A 19,162-nucleotide genomic window follows, 5' to 3' on the forward strand; every position below is an offset into this window, starting at 1 on the left:
GAGACAGTATTCTAAAAAGACACAGCATGTATGACAGAACTCCGGTTATTATCTTCAAACAACTAGAAGAGGGCTAGAAAAACAGAGACACAGCAAGCTGTTTAGGGAAACACTTGTACTTTTATCTTAGGGGCACTGGAAAGACACTGAAAGATTTCTACATAAAGAATGAGCAAATGTGCTTTTCTTAGAAGGCGATTCTGGCAGCAGGGTGGATAATGGACTGGGGAGAGAAGGGGTCATAGACCACTGCTTTCTTTTAGGCAAGAGGGAATCATGATCCCAGTTCCAAAAAAAAAAAAGAGTGGCTTCGAGAGCTATTTCAGAGGTAAAATCTAAGAGACTCAGTAAATGGATACTGGGGAAACGGAAGGATAACAGCATTAAGGAAGTCAAAAGCAAAGGAAAGGAAACCAAGATGCAAAGAGAACTTAAGTCCATACAACCAGTAAATGGACAATCAGGATACTTCACCCACACCTCAATGTTCACTGAATCACACAGCTACCTACACAGCATTATAAATACTTACTCATGCTTAATTATGTGCATTCTGAAATACTCATTTTCACCAAAAACAAACTGCCAAATTTAGGTATAAACATTTACACTCTACTTATATACTTTAAACTGAAGACTCTTCCCTCAACCTTAAATGGCACTCCACAATTGCATGACACTTGTTTTATAATTTTGTAAAGTAAAAATGAGAAAAGGTTGTATGTTCAAAATACAAAGAATACACAAGAATTTCTGGAATATAGAAAACGGTATTTGGCCAATAGATTAAATAAAAAATATTAATACTCAACGTTTTGAGAGTCACAGTGATTTTATCCTGACAATGCAAAAGAATGAATATTGTTATTTGGTGCGCATCTTAAGACTTAAATTGGAAGCTGTATGGCAGGACTACAAACTAAACCACTTCTTGTATAAACAAAAATGACTTTTAAAGAATATACCATACAGTGAAAACTTCAGGGTTTGTGTTTATAGTAGTCTTGAAAATGCTCAACCTTGTTTCTCCAGCTATCATGCTGTTCAATCCTTCTCTAAAAAGTGATGTGTGCCTGTGCGTGCTCAGTCACTTCAGTTGTGTCTGACTCTCTGCGACCCTATGAACTGTAGCCTGCCAAGCTCCTCTGTCCACAGGGATTCTCCAGGCAAGAACACTGGAATGGACTGCCATGCCCTCCTCCGGGGTATCTTCCCAACCTAGGGATCAAACTCTTCTCCTGCATTGGCAGGCAGGTTCTTTATCTCTAGCGCCACCTGGGAAGCCCTAAAGAGTAATGAAAATATTAAATGAACATCGGAGAGAAATATTCCAAAGTAGTCTATACTTCCGGCAGGGAGAGAGTTTTGGTAACCATGGAATGACAGGACACAGAGCAAATATTTAAAAGCATAAATTAAAGCACAAAAATTCAGAAGGTTCTCCTACACACATTTCAAGCCATTTATTTGGAAAGTACCTTGTAGATTATTAATTCAATCTTGTTTAAAAAAAGGGAAGGAAAGAGAAAAGCATCCAGAAATTTATAAGGTTTCCCCATAATCAGAAAGCTAAGAATCAGCAAACAAAAACTACAAATCCAGACCGCAGGACTGGTGCGCATTCACCTTACATTTTCTCACCTTAACCCTTGTCACCAAGCTAACAAGGATCTACTTTTAACAGCATGCCATTCTAAAAGATACATACACCCAAGTACAAAAAGGAACTTTTTTGCAGTTTGAATCCAGTTAATACTCAATCTAAAGGGTTCCGGCTCTATGATACAACATTTTCTTTTTTCTAGGTTTCAAATTTTATTAGGTACTAGTTCTTTAACATGATGCTTTGACATGTGTATTAAAAACCCAAATGCCAATCAACAAGGATCTTCTGATATAATACAGCAGAATGCAAGACAGAAGCTCCCCACACGCATCCCTGGCTTCCTCCACTAACACCAATCTTAATGATACTGAAAGGTTTACAGAGAGATAAGGTGATGGACAGGGAGGCCTGGCGTGCTGTAATTCATGGGGTCGCAAAGAGTCGGACACGACTGAGCAACTGAACTGAACTGAATATCTAGTATGTCCAAGAACAGACAGTCAACAAACCAAAACTTAAGCACCAATCTGACCAGCAATCTTGACTTTCTCCACCTGATTTGATCAATCCTGAGTCAGGTGGTGCTAATGGTAAAGAACCCTTCTCCCAATTCAAGAGACCTAAGACACATGGGTTCAATCCCTGGGTCAGGAAGATTCCCTGGAGGAGGAAATGGCAACCCAGTGCAGTATTCTTGCCTGAAGAATCCCGTGGACAAAGGGTTACAGTCCAAACAGTCACAAAGGGTCGGACATGACTGAAGCAAGTTAGCACCCAAGCACGAGTCTAGATATGGGAGAAAGCATATTGATCCAGTTTTCCAACATAAATAAATTAGTGCTTGTAAGCCAGAAGACAGCTTTTAAAACCATACATATCCTTAAGAATAAACACAGAGAAAAAATTAAGGTGAAAAATAATTTAAAAAAAATAAACATTAGAATACACATATACCAAAAAAAAAAAAAAAAAAGACAGATAGGAACCTTTAAAGCATTTACCTTAAGGCATCTCCAATGATGAAAACTAGCACTTAAGAACTTCTCCTTTGAAAGCTTGGAGTATATTCACTGAAGTGAATAGGCTAATTCTTTAATCATTAAAGATGCGTTTGCCTATTAAAAACAACTAGCAACTCAAATGAAAATACTGGGGAAAAGGGTAGAAGTAAAATTGGCTAATATTGTTTGGTCAGTATTGTTTCAGATCAAAACCAAATGGGATTTAAGAGAAATGAAGATCAATCTGTTACTATGGCTCTTGATTTTCAGTAAGATGAGAATTCAACCCCTAAAGACTTCAACTGATCTTCAATCCATTGCTGGATTGAAATAGTTTACATTATTTAAATGAGTTTTAAAAGTCATAATTCTCTCAAAATTTTACTGTCAAGAGCTAAAGTATGCCATATTATAGCTGTATTCTATTTTCTGCTGATACAAAATGATCTTCAGTTACAAAATGATCTTCAGTTAACATTTTAGTCACTTTAAGGAATAAAATCACAACACAATGAATCACTAATTAAAAATAATTAGAGCATTAATTCTCAAGGGTGAAAAATATAGAGCACCACATGTGAGAATTTCTAGGAAAATTCTTAATTTCAATAAGCTTCAAAAACATTATTGAATATTCACATACAGTAAAATTTGGATAAAAGACCAACAACCAAAAAAGGGGGAAGTAAAGCAGTAAAGCCCCTCAAAAACAAAACCAAATTATTATTCTGCCTAATATATCACAGAAAGTAAAACTGTAAGAGATCTTCTTAAATAATGGGGCATGAATTTAAAAGGATTTGAGAAACAATGATTTGTAAGAGGAACAGTAAAAAAAATTGGTAAAGTCTGTAAAAATGTAAATATCATTATTCAAATTAAATATATTAAAGAGAATAAGGCAACTGATACCAGTCAAACTGTCAAGGTCACTTAAAGAACAAGTAATAATGTGTTGGAATTAACATACCAATTACTGTACACAATTTTTTTAAAGTTTAGTTTCCTTAAAACGTGAATGAATTATTTGTTTCCTTCATAAACAGTACAAAAGCAACTTCAATCCAATCACTTTAAGAACTCTGGAATAGTAAATTCTTATTTTACTCTTAAATGTACCTGAGAACGAACTAGTGTACCATCATTCACCTGTTTCTCACATGTACTATATGTGTCAAATGGCATGTAAGTGTATTACTGAGCACCTACATTCATATGCCAGGCCCTGATACAATAAAAATTAAACATAGTCTCTGCCTTCTAGGAGCTTAAGAGTAGGCAAACCATGTATGTAAACAATTACAATTCACTGGACAGGAACTTTAAGAGAAATAGGTTCAAGGAAGGCTCATACAATAAAGAACTGGGATCCTGAAGGATTAAGAGGTTTGCCAAGCGAAGTGACTAGAGTACAGTTTTGCTGTAAAAAACACAGACAAGGGGGACAACAGTATTTGATGTTCTAGGACTGGACACGACTGTACTAGAGAGGAGAGGGTGGCTGAGAAAAGTTTGGACTCTTGGCCATGGTGACTTAGAATATTTTTTTCCCAGAAGATTTTTAATTCAAGTTTTCTAGCTACCATTACAAGCAGAAAATCTATTCTGAGTTGACAGCTTTCCAGCATGAACGTAGCAGCTTTTTTTTTTTATTTCAGTGTCTTCCTATGTATAGGAAGATTATCCAGGTAAGAAAGCATATGAAGAATTAGGGAGGAAAACTCACAGATTTGGACAATCATGTTGTTAACACATAATGTTATATTTATGTATATTATTATAATATTATTTCACAAATTTAAATATGTGTATTTCTAGTCTCAAGTCTTTACTCAGACAGCAATGCATAAGGAAAGAGACAACAGACAGACCTGTAAAAATGAGTTAGGAAAAGAGTAACGCGGTCTAGAATCCCTCCTAAACACATGAAGAAAGGAAAGGAAAAGGAATTAAGAATAACTTCCCAAGTAGTAATCAGGTCAGGGAATACTCAAATTAAGAAGACTTCAGGATTCCATGGACCATCACATGAAATATGCCTCGTAAGTAAGAAACCCTGTGAGCCTGGAAATCCAAGGATAGGGTACACCAAAGACAGAACAACACAAAGAACACCGACATGTCAGTGGAGGTAAATGAGACTTGGAGCTCAGGAAGAGCTGATACCAGCTGCAATGAAAGGAAAGCCAAGAAAATTAAACATCAAGCAGCTATCAATAAGAAAGGCAAAATCACTTTAAAGGACTTAGGAACATCTGGAAGGTTTTCAGTGGACTTGGCAGCCAAAAGATTAATAGCAACTGCAAAAGGAGAAATAGCGATACTGCAGAGGGAAAACGCCGTAACAGCAATGGGCTAAATTTAAGAGCATTAAAACTTCTTAGCTACATTAGCCACATTTCAAATACTCAATAGGCACATGTGGTTAGTGGCTGCCACACTGGACAGCTCAGATATTCAACACTTTGAACTACACATTTTTTTGGACAGTGATGAACTAACCTAAACTCTCCTTTCCAAACATGAACAGACAACTTCAAACAGCAAATGCCTGAGGAAATCGGTAACATACAAGAGAGGCAGCAAACCCAGACAGAAAACGTTCTGAGGACATATATTTGACATGGAAAAAAACTAAAAATATTATATAAAATCTCAAGAGTTTCTACTGAATCAAATTATAAGAAGGCATTTAAAAATTAAAAGTAAATCATCCAAAAACTAAAACTTTTTAACAGGTGAATAAAATGAACACAGCTTTCAGTATAACTATGGCACTAGAAGAACCTGTCATGGGAGTCTTCTCCCCAGAGTATAATGTACCCTGTTCTCACTCAAAAAGTTATCCCAACACCTACTTTTTACCAAGCAAGAGGTAAAAATGAAACAAAAACACATCTAATACCAATTCCAAAGGGAGAAGAATCAGAAATAACTTTAACGGGGAGAGGGTGGTGGCAGGAAGAGGAGAAAGGATGGGAAGACTCTTTCTAAGGACTATCCTCAGGCTAAAATAGCAAGTACCCAAATAAGACCACACACAGGGAGAGACTGGTGAAGGTGAAATCCAAGATTCTCAAGTTGGACCGGAGAACAGGGCAAAGACACAGCATCCCAAAGGATAAGCCACTTATAAACAAGAACTACGTTTGATGTGGACTTCTCATTTGCAACCATGATCAGTTATCAATTTAGAAGTAGCTTCAAAAAATAAAATGTTTAAAGATTCAAGGAAAAATGATTTTAATCTAGCAAAAAGATCATTCTCCATATATAGAAACAAAATGAAGACATGTTTGAGCATGCAAAGCCTCAGACTACCACCCATCAAAAAATAAGCTATGAATCTTTACGTGTACAGAAAGGTAGAACACATAGAGCAAAAAATGCTTTTAAAAATTAAGTACAGGCAAAACCAATACAGTATTGTAAAGTAAAATAAATAAATAAATAAGAAGTACAATCAATTATGTACGGGAAAACTTTCTCACCTGTCAAAAACAGATCAAGTAAAAATTAAAACTACAAAGGGTTTCTGTTGCACAGTATTATATGATAGAATCTATATAGCATAGCAATAGTAATCTACTGCATCCATTTCTTTAGAACTTGATTTAAAGAGTTCTAAACTAGATCTAAAGAGAAAAATACATTATTTTCAAACATTTCAAAAACATCTGCCAGAATTAAAGTATTCTGAGATAACAGGAAAAAAAATCTTAATTTCAAAAGGTCAGTAAAATCGGAATAGCAAAGTCAAACAATTTTTAAAATACAGATTTATAAAATTCATTCAGAAATTTGAAAGCATATTTTTAAACATACTTTGGCTTTTAAAAAAAGGAAAATCAAAACTGAAATCACATTTAGGCTTGAATTAAAATGAAATCATTCTATAACTCTGCATTAAAATGAATGCAATATGAATAAAGCAGCAAAGTTTAGAAAATTTACCGGCCAATCCATTTTACTTTACAAAGACTCAGAAGTTTCCCTACTATAGAAATTTGATAAAAGTTCACAAACAAGACTGTAATGGGTCACCCAATGACAAATACATATCCAAACCGATCTATCTAGATTTGACACCAGAATGTTTTTGCTTCAAAATACAATCAAGTGCAATCCCTCTTAAATTCTACTTCTACCACCTTAAGCCAAAACCTAATCACCTCAAATCTACAGTACAACAAGCAATGCTAACCATACAAGGCTTTATATAACCAAAGGCTGGCAAATGTGCCCCAATCAGTACACAAAAGGACAACCTCAAAGCCTAATTGTAAGGCTTCGGTGGTGGTCCAGTTATTAAGTATCTGCCTTGCAATGCAGGGGACACGAGTTCCATTGCTAGTCTGGGAAGATCCCACGTGCCGTGGAGCAACAAAGCCCATGTGCTGCAGCTACTGAACTCACATGCAGCAACCACTGAAGCCCAGGTACCTTAGCGCCTGAGCCAATGTAAGAGAAGTCACCGCAACAAGAAACCCAAGCACTCCAACTAGAGAGTAGCCCCTGCTTTCCGCAACTAGAGGAAGCCTACATGCAGCAAAGATAGACCCAGCAGAGCCAAATATAAATTTTCTTAAAAAGCGTAACTGTACAGTGTGCCCATGAACAAGGACATTATGGGGGAAAGCCGTGAACAAGCATGTGATTCCAGAGCTAACAAAGTCCAACTGAACAACTAGCAAGCAAGGGCCCCCAGTAGCTCTCTTGCTTTAAAGAGGCCACTTACGTCTTCCATACACTATGTAACGAAAATGAAAATCAACTTATACATAAATTAAGCAGTAATTATCAATGTCTGCACTAAAAATAATAGTTTAACTTTTTTTTTTTAGTTTAACATTTAAATACTAAAATGAGTGCTACATTTTAAAATCTGTTCTTCCCAAGAATCAAGAACACCCCAATTCTAAAGTCCGTATTAGGGACTTACTAAACTGATTGTCGAGGAAATAATAAATAAAACTGGCCCAAATCAAAGAGGAGATTTTGAGGGACCAAGTAACTTGGTCTACTTTTGCAAAATAAGGAACACTGACATTTAAGTTATATTAAAAAGGAACTACCATAATTACACAAAAATACAAAGTTAAGGTCAGTCTTCAGCTTTAGAAAGAATAGCCTTGTGACTTAAATGTCTCATGATAAACAAGACTTAATCTCTACACAAACAGTATTAAATAAGAAGGCTATAAAACCTGAATTAGGAGCTAACAATCAGCAGGGACAAATCATCACAGAAAAGGCTGTAGGACAGCAAAAAACACCACTTCTAACTGCCCATCTTACTGTGTCACAGATTCCATGTTTCCCTCAGGGCTTCAACAAAAGTATGCATAATCAACTAGCGCACAAAAGTTTGAGAAGTCAGAAAAGTTTTTCTTCATAAGTGTATTATTAAATGCAGAAATACTCACCATGATCTCATCTAAGCCAAATATTCCAAAATAATGTCTTTAGTACTAGAGTTGCTTTTTGGCTACCAGAAGGACCAGTTCTGAATATAACACAATTTAGTCAAAACTCTTCAGAAGATGCCAACACAATGCCATGCTCTTTTGGGCATATTGTCATGTAACTCAGAAGGAATCAGAGATTAAACCAAAAGACTAGCATTATCTAAATACATCAGCCATGCTTATGAAAATTAAATGATTTTCATTTTCATTACATAGTGTATGGAAGACTTAAGTGGCCTCTTTAAATTTTTTAAGTTTTGTTTAAAATGCAATTACAATTGACCCTTGACCAACAGAGGTTTGAACTGCATGGGTCAACTTACACATAGATGTCTTTTCAATATTAATTTAATCTGAAATGTGGAATCACCGGTAAGGATGATGGACTGTATAAAGTTAACACACAGAATTGCAATACGGAGTGGGGGAGGTCTGTTGCCATCCCAACCCCAAATACTGTTCAAGGGTCAATCCTACTCCTAACGGTCAATTTCAAGAAAACTGTTTGCTAACACCTGAAGTCAATCTGAGTACACCAACTTGGGTTAAAGGCTTTACTTTCCAAAAACTAAATCAAGTTTAACACTGAACTGTCTCAGGAAAGCCTGATGGCATGGGAATGTGAGGGGTGGGGGGAGACATGACATGCCAAAGACATTTCATCTGAAGAAATAGCAGTGGCTTCAGATAGTACCCAAATAGATCCTACTGGTCTGTCGAGCTGCAAATACTGGTAATGCAAATACTGGTTTCTGTGGCCAAAAACTCTAATGGCCACACCTGTTCTACTCTAGGGCATTAACTACCACATTAGATGCCACAGGATGCTAACTTCACTATTTAATGTGTAAGTGCATACAAACTATACTATTATCTGTGACTCAGACAGAAGGTGACAGAAGAAAATTCTTTCAAACTCAAGAAAGCAGAGTATGATTTGGCAAACAACCACCCTACTTCTAGAGTCCTAATGATAAAATTTACATTCCTTAATATCTCATTTTCTTCGAGGATCCTCCTCTTGTGTGTACTCTCCCTATATCTGCAGTTGGTAAATATTGAAATTAAACCGGTGTTTGTTTTTAAAAATTCAGTTTTCTATGCTCCATCTTCCTCCATTGCTCTGATTCACGGTAATTCAGATGGACTCAGGAACTTCCAGCTTCAAAAGCTTCCTAGGTCATTTGAACAGACAGCCCAATTTGGGGTAATCATAATAAACATGTGTTTACGTTTCCCCTTCCATCAATCCTAAAAATCTCTCAACTGCAGAGTTCTCGGTATGAGCAGGGAGCACGTCAGCACAGCCCTGCAGGCCCCTTCATGCAGCTCTCACTGACCAGATTCCTCAACTGACAAGTGAAATATCTAGGATGCTCCTTCCTAAGGAAAAGGTAAGAATGAAAGAGTAGCTTGAGGCCTGGGGCTGCTGATCTGACTGACAACTCCCAATTAGTCACAGGAATAAGAATAAACCTAATAATTCACTGTCAGTCTGAACACTCATCTAAATGCTTTACAAGTGTTTTAGAGACCATAATTTTCATTCAATCCCACAACAATGCTCAGGGAATGGACACAAAAACACACATTAAGTAATAGGCCTCAAGTCACCACCCCACTAGAAGTATCAGCACCTGGCCTTAAACAACTAACTGAAAAATGGCTTCACCCACTGGTTAAGGAAGAAAGGTAAATATGCACATTCTCTGAGCACTAACTAAAAGTTTACCTCGTCAGGCCTCTCAGACTGATACTGTCAATACCAAGTATTGAATCCACTGAGAAAATATACTAAAGACAAGTCAAATAAAACCATAAAATGTAACCATTTTTAATAGAAACTCTACCAAGGCTACGTACAGAATTCTTCTGGTATTTTACAGCACAAGAAGGAGTCCTATAAAAACTGATAGGATCTGAGGCACTGTCATTTTCCCTCCTCTGCATTTCCTGGTTTTACTATAATAAATTTGTACACACAAAGAAAAATTTTAGTACAAGCAGCACTATACAAGTCCAAGGGCCCATTAACTCCAACCTTGCCTTGCATAAACGTCCTATTTCAGAACTCAAGCAGATAAAAAATTTTGGAAAAACAGGAATATGTGTAAAGCTAAATATGTCAACAGAGTGATCATATTCTCCAGAACTCTGCTGTCCAATTCAGTAGTCACTAACCACATGTGACAAGTAGGCACAGGAAATGTAGCTGGTCCCAACTTTAATATGCTATAAGCGCAAAACAACAGATTTCAAAGACTTTGCAAAAAATTGGATTGTAAAAAATCTTTAGTTTTTAAAAAATCAAGTATGTGCTGAAATGAATATTTTATATACATTACATTATATAAAATATACTAAAACTCACTTCACTTTTACTTCAACATGGCTACCAGAAATTTCCACAGCTGACTCGCCTTTGTGGCTCACGTTTTATCTCCATTGGGCACTGTGCTCTAGCACCGTGTTACTCACGTGCAACCAGCAACATGGGTAACATCTGGGATCTTGTTAAAAAGGCAGAGCCTTGGGGCCCACCCTAGATTGTCGAACTAAAATATGCATTTCAGCAAGATCCCCAAATGTTTCGTATACACATACAAGTTTGAGAAACACTGTTCCAGAAAACCGCAATTTCATTTCCTTAAATCATAATGACAAACCCAGTATTCTTTCATCTACCCATTTACTAAAATGATCCATAGTGTGGAGCACTGTTCTAGGTCACTGGGATATTAAGGGAAAAAATCATTAAGAAACTCACTCCCTATTCTGGTGGAGTGTGTTCCAGAGGACAAGCAACTGTCAGTTCTGCTATAACATGGCTTTTTTTTTTTTTTGGAAAATCAAGTTTGTTTGAGTCCTATTGATTTATCAGGAAACTATCTGAGCATAACACAAATTTCCCACTTACCTACAAACAATTTCATCTGCTGAGAAACACCAGCTGCACCCAGCTGACCAAGCTACATACGCATTCACAGGATAGACACACACCTCAAATACCTGCCAGTTACCCCAGTTCTTCCAGTTAGGAATGATATCCACCCACAGTTGGTTACAATTTTCAGAAGGTTACTTCAGATAACCTTCCTTCCATCATTTCACAGTAACTCATAAACTGCAACCTTTCCACAAGCTAATTTCAGGTCATTAGCAAAGTAAAATGCTGTTACTAACTATATTGTTAGTTTACTCCTTAACCATTGAACAAAGTTATATCAAGATATTTGTAAAGTTCCTGTTTTAATGTGTCATTGACACTGTTTTTGAATACTGTGCCCCTATCACATTTTCCCTATAAATCCCAGGGTGCAATTTTGCACGGCATGGTAACTTTCAGAACATGTGCTGTAACAGAATGACTAGAAATAAATAACATCAGATCACTTTAAGTACAAGGAAAGAACAAAGCAGCAGACAGGACAGAGGATGACAGGGAGCTGTTTGAGTCATCAGAAGGGTAAGGGTAGGGCTCTAGGGGAGGGGGTGCTGAAGCTGACCCCTACTGCAATGAGACAGCATCAGGTGGACATACAGAAAGATGAGCATCCCAGAAACAAGGAGCAGAACTCTTGAGACCAGAACAAACTTCCTGAGGGCCAATGCAGACAGAGCAGCACAAACACCCAGACACCCGATTTTACAAAGAGCCTATTACAGGCATTGGTAAGTAACAGGGTCAAGGGAGGGTCTTGAACTTGAGTGATGTAAGCTGACTGGCATTTTATCTGGACCACTCCGGCTATGTGCTGTGAATAACAGTACAAAGCAAAAAGGATGCAGGACACCACTTAAGAGGCTGTTGAAGAGTCCAGGTAAGAGGAGAGAATAGCAATTTTAAGTATACACCACAGTTCAACTTAGGATCTGTTGGCCTTACAATGATGTGGAAGCAACAGGCATGCAGAGTGAAAAGCACACTTCTAATTGTGAATTCTGCTCTCTTCCCAGGCTAGTATATACCCTGAGGATGGGCGGCAGCAACAGACAGACGGACTTCCCAGTCAGCCACGTAATTAGAAGGGGAAACAACTCCTACATTTACAGCCAATTCTGCTTTTCACTCTCAGTACAGCAGAGAGTTACATGAGATATTCAATACTTTATTATAAAGCAGGCTTCCTGTTAGGTAATTTTGTCCAATTGCAGGCTCATGTAAGTGTTCTCAGAACATTTAAGGTAGGTTAGGTGTATTAAATGCATTCCCAACTTATGTATTTTCAACTTTTGAAGGGTTTATTAGAGATGTAACCAAGTGGTTATAGTTGGAGTACAACTGTAAGGTAGAGATAAGGTTTTATATACAGCAAAAACACTTGCCTTCTACTTTCAATAGCTAATAGTAGGCTACATAATTGGATTATATGTTCATCATAAAACAGGAATAATCCTCATCAGCCTAATTCAAAGGGTTGTGGGACCGGATATAAAATGGCTTTCAAAATTACCATGCATCAAATAAATCATAAAAAGGAGACTCTTCGTAGGATATATTTTCAAGCCCTAAAAAACTGGTTTTGAAATGACTGACAAACTCCTCCTCCAATACTTAGTATAAGGTCCCAGAAGAAGAGTACAGGTACATTATGTGGGGTATGAAGACACCCCCAGCTCACTGCTAACTCCACTCTTTTCAGCACCATAACAAAATGATTAACAACTTAACCCAAACCATCCTGCACAAAAGAATAAGACAAAAAGAGGCTTAACAGAAAGACCATCTAGAATACATATTTTCTGTGAATTATGAACCCCAAATCCTAAGCATGTTCACCAAGAACTTTAAATACACCTTGCATAACTCAATCAGTTCAATTAATACTGCCTTAGGCAATCCACTCCAGTCTTCTTGCCTGGAAAATCCCAAGGACGGAGGAGCCTAGCAGGCTACAGTCCATGGGGTGGCAAAGAGGTGGACACAACTGAGCAACTTCACTTACTTTCTTTCTTAAAATTTAAGATCTTAAAGTAAACCATACCAAAATCGTTCTGACTGTGAACTGAAATCCATTATATCATAATAACCACCTCTTTAAGAATACCAAGAATGGCTTGCCATGCCCTCCTCAAGGGGATCTTCCCAACCCAGGGATCAAACCCATGTCTCTCATGTCTCCTGCACTGGCAGGCAGGGTCTTTGCCACTAGCGCCATCTGGGAAACCCGTTTCTAGACCAATCTTACTATTGGTTCCTTTCACACAAGTAAATATTCCCTCATCCATAAACTATACAACAGGGATACTATTTGTTCTACCTACCTTCCAAGGTCAATGCAAGGATCAAATGAGACTGTTCATTTTTATAGTACTTTCTAACATTACAAATGCAAAGCATATTTCATTTTATCCCAGTGTAAAGTTATTCAAAGAACCACAAAAATCATACTATGCAATTATCAGTCTATTTAATGTGAGAATACTAAAATATTACTAAATTATTTTAAAAACTATAAAAACAAGTTATCCCCAAATACTTTCTACTGAATAACAATTCCTTCAAATGTTACAGTAACTGTCGTTTGAAAATTGAATTAAATTTCCCAATTTCTCCAAATATGGGTAAACCCAAAAAAAGGAGGGGGGGGGATACTTTCATTATGCAGTGAAAAACTTTAAAGAAATAATTTAGAAACGTAAGCACTAAGGCAATTTTCCCTTTGTACTCAAAAATATTTGAATACTAACTTTAAAAGCTATAGAAATTCACTTAATTCCCACAATTCAGGGAACCAGTAAAGAATAATTTTTTTCGATTTTGATTAACCAACTGAACTAAGCTATCTCCCCCTAAAAGATGTTTCTAACAGTTAATTCTTAGAGGGAAGAGAAGAAAAATGGGACAACCCCCAAGAGGCTGAACTTTTGTGGAACAGATTTACATAATTCCTATAAAGCTACCCTTCATTCCTAAACTCACTGGTACTAGCATCATCCTGAAAGTTACTTGGTAAAATTATCATTAGAACTAGTCAACAAAAACATACTTTAATGAAATGGAAAAAGCTTAAAAATTCCATTAAGTACAAATTCAACCTAAGCTATAAAAAAAAAAAAAAAAAAAAAGACTGTACCTTAGATTCCTGCTTTTGGTTATTTTTAAACAAAAGATTATATTTTGCAAGTTGATCACAATATATGTAAAAATAATTTTCCACCAAGTAATGAACTTTTAGGTAATGTTATGTCACAAAATTTCCCTTAGTTACATAAATAATCTAAACTCCCTTTCATAAATCCTATGGGATAAAAATCTCTAATTCCTTTAACTGTACAAACCTAGTTGGAATAAATCCTTTTAAACTGCAGACCTCAATCTTCTGCAGGGAGTGACAATCCTCAATCCCTACTTTCTGATTTCTTTCAGTATTAGTATGTCTTAAAGTCTTTTTATATATTACTCTAAATTGGCACTTTAAGGAAATCTAAGGTGACAAGAACAAAAAAAAACTGTGATGTGGACAGATGCCAGTAAAGCCCGGTGGGGCAGTGTGGGGTAGGGTAGGGGGTATGTAGATGCTTGAGTTAGGCATTTATTAAAATTAGATTTTAAAATCCTAAAATAAAAATCAATTTTATATTAGTTCAATAATATAGTAACCTGTTCTTATATTGTTACTCACACAGGCTGAGTACACAGAGAATCCAGCTTACTTGCATTTGACTTTGAATAATAGTTTTTATCTTTATGTGAAAATCTATCTACATATACAATTGAATTTATAAAGATAAAAATATCAAGGAATACAAACACATCTATAATGAAATTACACATATTCACTTTAAAATGTTAGTTTCAAACTCTCATTGTTAAGAAAAAAACAGCTGGAGTCAAAGTATAATGACTTAAATATCTAAGAATTAACTGAGGGAAGAGTCACCACTTCACATCTTTAAAACACAGAATTAACATCAAAGATGCTCTCTGCACTCAAGAATACAGATCTCATTGTACAGTATTTGTTGTTATTCCTCCGTGGTGTAAAGTAATATGGCAGCCAAGTATATGAGAGATAATATGGACCAGGAATGAAGTTAGACCAGGGATGCAGTTAGTATTAGTTAAAAGGCTCCAGAGGAAGACAAGCAAATAGCTAAAAAGCAAATCAGAAAAGGGGATTAACTTAGCAAATGACTAGATCAGAAAGATAAGTTTCTTACAAATGGAACTAAAGAAACATCAACAAACAGATGCAAATAAAAAAGAAACTAAAAGCCAACAAGAGGAAGGAAAATGAAAATCAAAATGAAGGGGGAAAAAAAAAAAAAAGAGTACAGAAAAAAAAAGCAAGCAGCTAAAAACAAGTAGCTCTCCAAAGTCAGAGCTTTTAGTAACAGCTTCAAGGACAGGACTACATCTCAGCATTACTTCCAGGCACACCACACAACTGCTGACACACAGTGGACGCCCAATGTTTGCTCAATATTTAAGCATTAAGCAACAGAATGTTCTTGCGAGTATTTCACCTGTAAAAGAACTTAATCAGACACAGTTCACTGTAAATGCATGAAAACATTTACAGAAGTTTCCTAGAGTACCTAAAATGACCCTTTTCTGGATCTGGGGGTAGATGACAGATTAACCAAATCATATTCACTAAAAGAGAACCTGGGATACTTATTCTCTTTAAGGAGATGAGGTGCCACATCCTATTTAGTCACAATCACCAAAATTTTACAGACAAAACACAATATAGTATAAACAGTACTGCCTTCTAAGATCCAACATTTGAAATGAAATCCACTATAGTAGTGACTGGTAATAGAATCTCAGGCTAAACATAACACTACACAAAACTTACCCCAAAGATTAATATTAATTTTGCCCCCAAAATTCTAACTTATTAACCAAATCCACCTGTTATTTCCAAACAAATATGTTTATATGTGTAAGTAGCATACAGCTATGCTATATTTAACAGAGAACTATACTCCCCTCTCATTCAATAACCATCCAAATATTCCATCTCCATCCAATCTTTTTTTTTTTCCATGCAATCTTCTGACCACTATTAACTTCCTCAACCCACCAATTATATACAGAGGAGGCCAATGTTTTCCAATATCTCATCACACTGAATATAGCTGATTTCTATCCTAGGAGGCAAAAAGAGAACCAGAAGAAGCAAGATTTGAAGATAGTTGAAAATCAAGAGACAGAAAGCCATGAGGGACTCTGAGTTTCCTTACAAGCTTATAAAAACACAATCAAAATGGGCTGTATTTATTTCAAACACATTATCTATTATGCAATTTAAGATCTTATGAATAATAGAGATGATTAATTGACTTAGTGAAATTGGTTTGTCCCTCAATGAATGCCAAATGTAGACAGGAAATCTGATTATTTTGGTAAATTTTGGATACATTAAATCGAAAACAATTTATTTTCAGCCTCCTACCACAAAAAACTTGAAGCAAAGTAATAGCTGAAGGGTAAAACCACTGAAATGCACTTTTAAAAAGGTGAGTATCTGAATACATACAGAAGTTCCATTAATAAGACCCTGGAGAATATGAAAAATAGTATTTTTCTAAAAAAACCTAACAAAAATTTCCTGTATCACGAATGACTTTCTTAACTGTCTCAAAAAACCTTCTAAATTTTAAAATTCATACTTTACCACAAGCACACACACCTGAACTCCTTAAAAAATAAAATGAAGTAGAAACAAGGATCTCAAAATTAACCAAGCCAAACTGCAATCTTGGAAAGTTGAAAAGCTGAAAATTCCTTTCTTGGAGAAATGTCCTGCATGTCACTCACCATTAATAAAACACGGGTAGGCTACATTCATGAATGCATCCTCTAATTATCACCCACTGGGGTCCAGCTGTAGATGCTGGGGTCAGCATCTTATTTCTACATAATTTGTTTAGGAATCAAAATATTCTGATGACATAAACATTTAGTAACATTTGCAAACTGGAAATATGACTAAAACTTTTTGTCTTACATAGAATTATTATTAATAAATGTAAGTTTCAATTAAAAAAAGCTACTCACCACCATCCCTCTCTCTAACTCTGTGAATATGCACATTTTTGGCCTTACTGTGACCTGTGCTGTCACTGTATTTGTTTTCAGGACTATCAGATCTCCGCAACATTTTGTTTGGTGGTGAAGGATCTGCGGCGTCTCGCATTTTTTCATGTCTGTGATCACCACTACTGGGGTGACTCTTCGATGAATACTTAAGTGCCTGTAAAACATCACCCCCCCAAAATAAAAAAGAAATCAAACTTTAATTTCATAAGTCAGTTTTATCATAAAATTTGCTATATTACCTACATTCAGTTTTATGAATTTGTAAAATTGAAATTTTCTTTTTGAATTCTGCCTTTAAGTTACTCACACAAGACCTAAACACAAGTTATTGTAAGGCTCATCACACATATCAAAATGTTTTTTTTTAAAAACCTTCCATTAATCATCTTGTAAACACAAGAAATCAACACTTTGACAAATTAACTCCTCAAACTTTTCTGCCAGTTAAAAAATTTAAGTATTCACTGAGTACTACTCTAATGTTTTTGCTCTGCAACTATGCTAGACACAAATACAAATAAGCATAAACATGTTTCTTCGATCTGACCCAAAAAAAGCATCAGAATTCAGAGAATTCTCATCAGAATTTCTCTAATTCTTGGATTCAAGTAAGTAAGGCATTTCAGATCTAGTTTAACTACTCTTGCAGGCATGGGAAACAATTTTAAGGTATAGAAATGCAGGCTCTTATTTCTGACCTACCCTAATGGAACTTAATGGAACTCCCTCAAAAAACATTTAACATATTTAAGACAACCATGATATAGCTGTCTTTTTTAATGCATAATTAACCATGTTTTAGAGTGTGATTCAACAGTTTAATCGTTGACCTATCCAACTGTAATGCACAATGTTTTACCCGTCAAGGAACCTAGATTTTTAACTGGAACTTTAACTCATGCTATCCAGAAACACAACCGTTGGCTTGGAAACCCGCTCTCCTATCCTTTAAGTGGTCAGATGCAAGAAGTATTTACTTCTAGAGTCACCCCAGAGTTACAAATTAATGAATTTTCCTCCCCCGGAAAACAGGGGCCAACTCTTTCAAAAAAATTTTTACAATGTTACACGAAGCTGTCACAAAAAGAAAACTAGGTACCTAAAACTCCTTTCAGGACAGTGAATTACCCAAGTACTCAGAGATCTCAATTTCTACAGAAAGAAAAGCGCCATCTTTCACTGAAGACAATTATTTCCACCGAAAACAAACTGGGAAGGGGTAATGGTTTACAACACACTTAAAGAGTTGCAAACCCATCAGTGGCTTCTTCCCTGCCCTTCCGTCTAATTCTGATACCTCTGCGTTAACTTTTAGTTTCCCCAAAACAACAAATGAAGGTGATTCCAGAGTTACTGAACACCTTGTCCTACCGAGTCCCGCACACCCGAATAACCGAGTCAGGTCCTTCCTGGACAAGAATCAATTTTTATTCCCTTCCCCCCACCCTCCCCACAAAAAGAACTTGAACTTCCTCCGGTCACCTGTCAAAATAAGCCCCCACCCCTCGCCGGCGAGCGCCCCGGGAGGCGAGCGCAGGGTTTCCGGCCCCACCAAGCGGGTTTCGCGTCTGTGGCCCCGAAGGGCCTGCAGCGACCTGTGAAGCCTGCGCTCGAGTAGCGGCTCCTCCCTCCCCCGCCGGCCCCGCCAGCCCCGCAGCCCGCGCCCGCCCCGTGGTACCTGGTAAGGCTGCGCGTCCCCCCGCCGGTCGTGACAGCTGGAAAACAGAAGAAAAGGCCACCTGAGGCCGGAGAACGGGCCCCCAGCGCGGGGCCCACAGAAAGGCCCCCGCTCCGAATCCCAGCGGCGCTCCGGCCCCAGGCAGCCCGCCCTCCCGCCGCGCGCACACGCTCTCGCTCTCACACCCGCTCACACGCACTCACACGGGCTCCCGCCGGCGAGGGGCCGCCGCCGCCCGCGGCCGTCCCCCCCCCGACTCCCCCCCCGCCCGCCGCCGCCCGCGCGGCCGCTCCCCCTCCCGGCCGCTCCGGATCAGGGTTAACAACAAAAATGGCGGCGCGGCCGGCCCAGATGAGG

The 19,162-nt window shown here is 37.3% G+C and overlaps 1 protein-coding gene across 7 annotated transcripts in view; it reads right to left on the reverse strand.

Moving 5' to 3' along the window:
- The window catches only part of WAC (WW domain containing adaptor with coiled-coil), an 81,708-nt gene that overhangs the window by 61,674 nt on the left and 872 nt on the right, over positions 1–19,162 (reverse strand). For 4 of the 7 annotated variants that reach the window (XM_018057214.1, XM_018057212.1, XM_018057209.1 and 1 more), the window contains exons 2-3: positions 18,806–18,842; positions 17,086–17,299 (exon numbers count right to left, since the gene is read on the reverse strand). In XM_018057214.1, coding sequence (XP_017912703.1) covers positions 17,086–17,224 — 139 coding nt within the window. In that variant the 5' untranslated portion in view covers positions 17,225–17,299; positions 18,806–18,842. The remainder of the gene's footprint in view (positions 1–17,085; positions 17,300–18,805; positions 18,843–19,162) is intronic. The other 3 variants (XM_018057211.1, XM_018057213.1, XM_018057210.1) reach the window with 1 other exon arrangement.

This window comes from Capra hircus, chromosome 13, assembly GCF_001704415.2.
Source record: "Capra hircus breed San Clemente chromosome 13, ASM170441v1, whole genome shotgun sequence".
In the NCBI taxonomy this organism is placed as follows: domain Eukaryota; kingdom Metazoa; phylum Chordata; class Mammalia; order Artiodactyla; family Bovidae; genus Capra; species Capra hircus.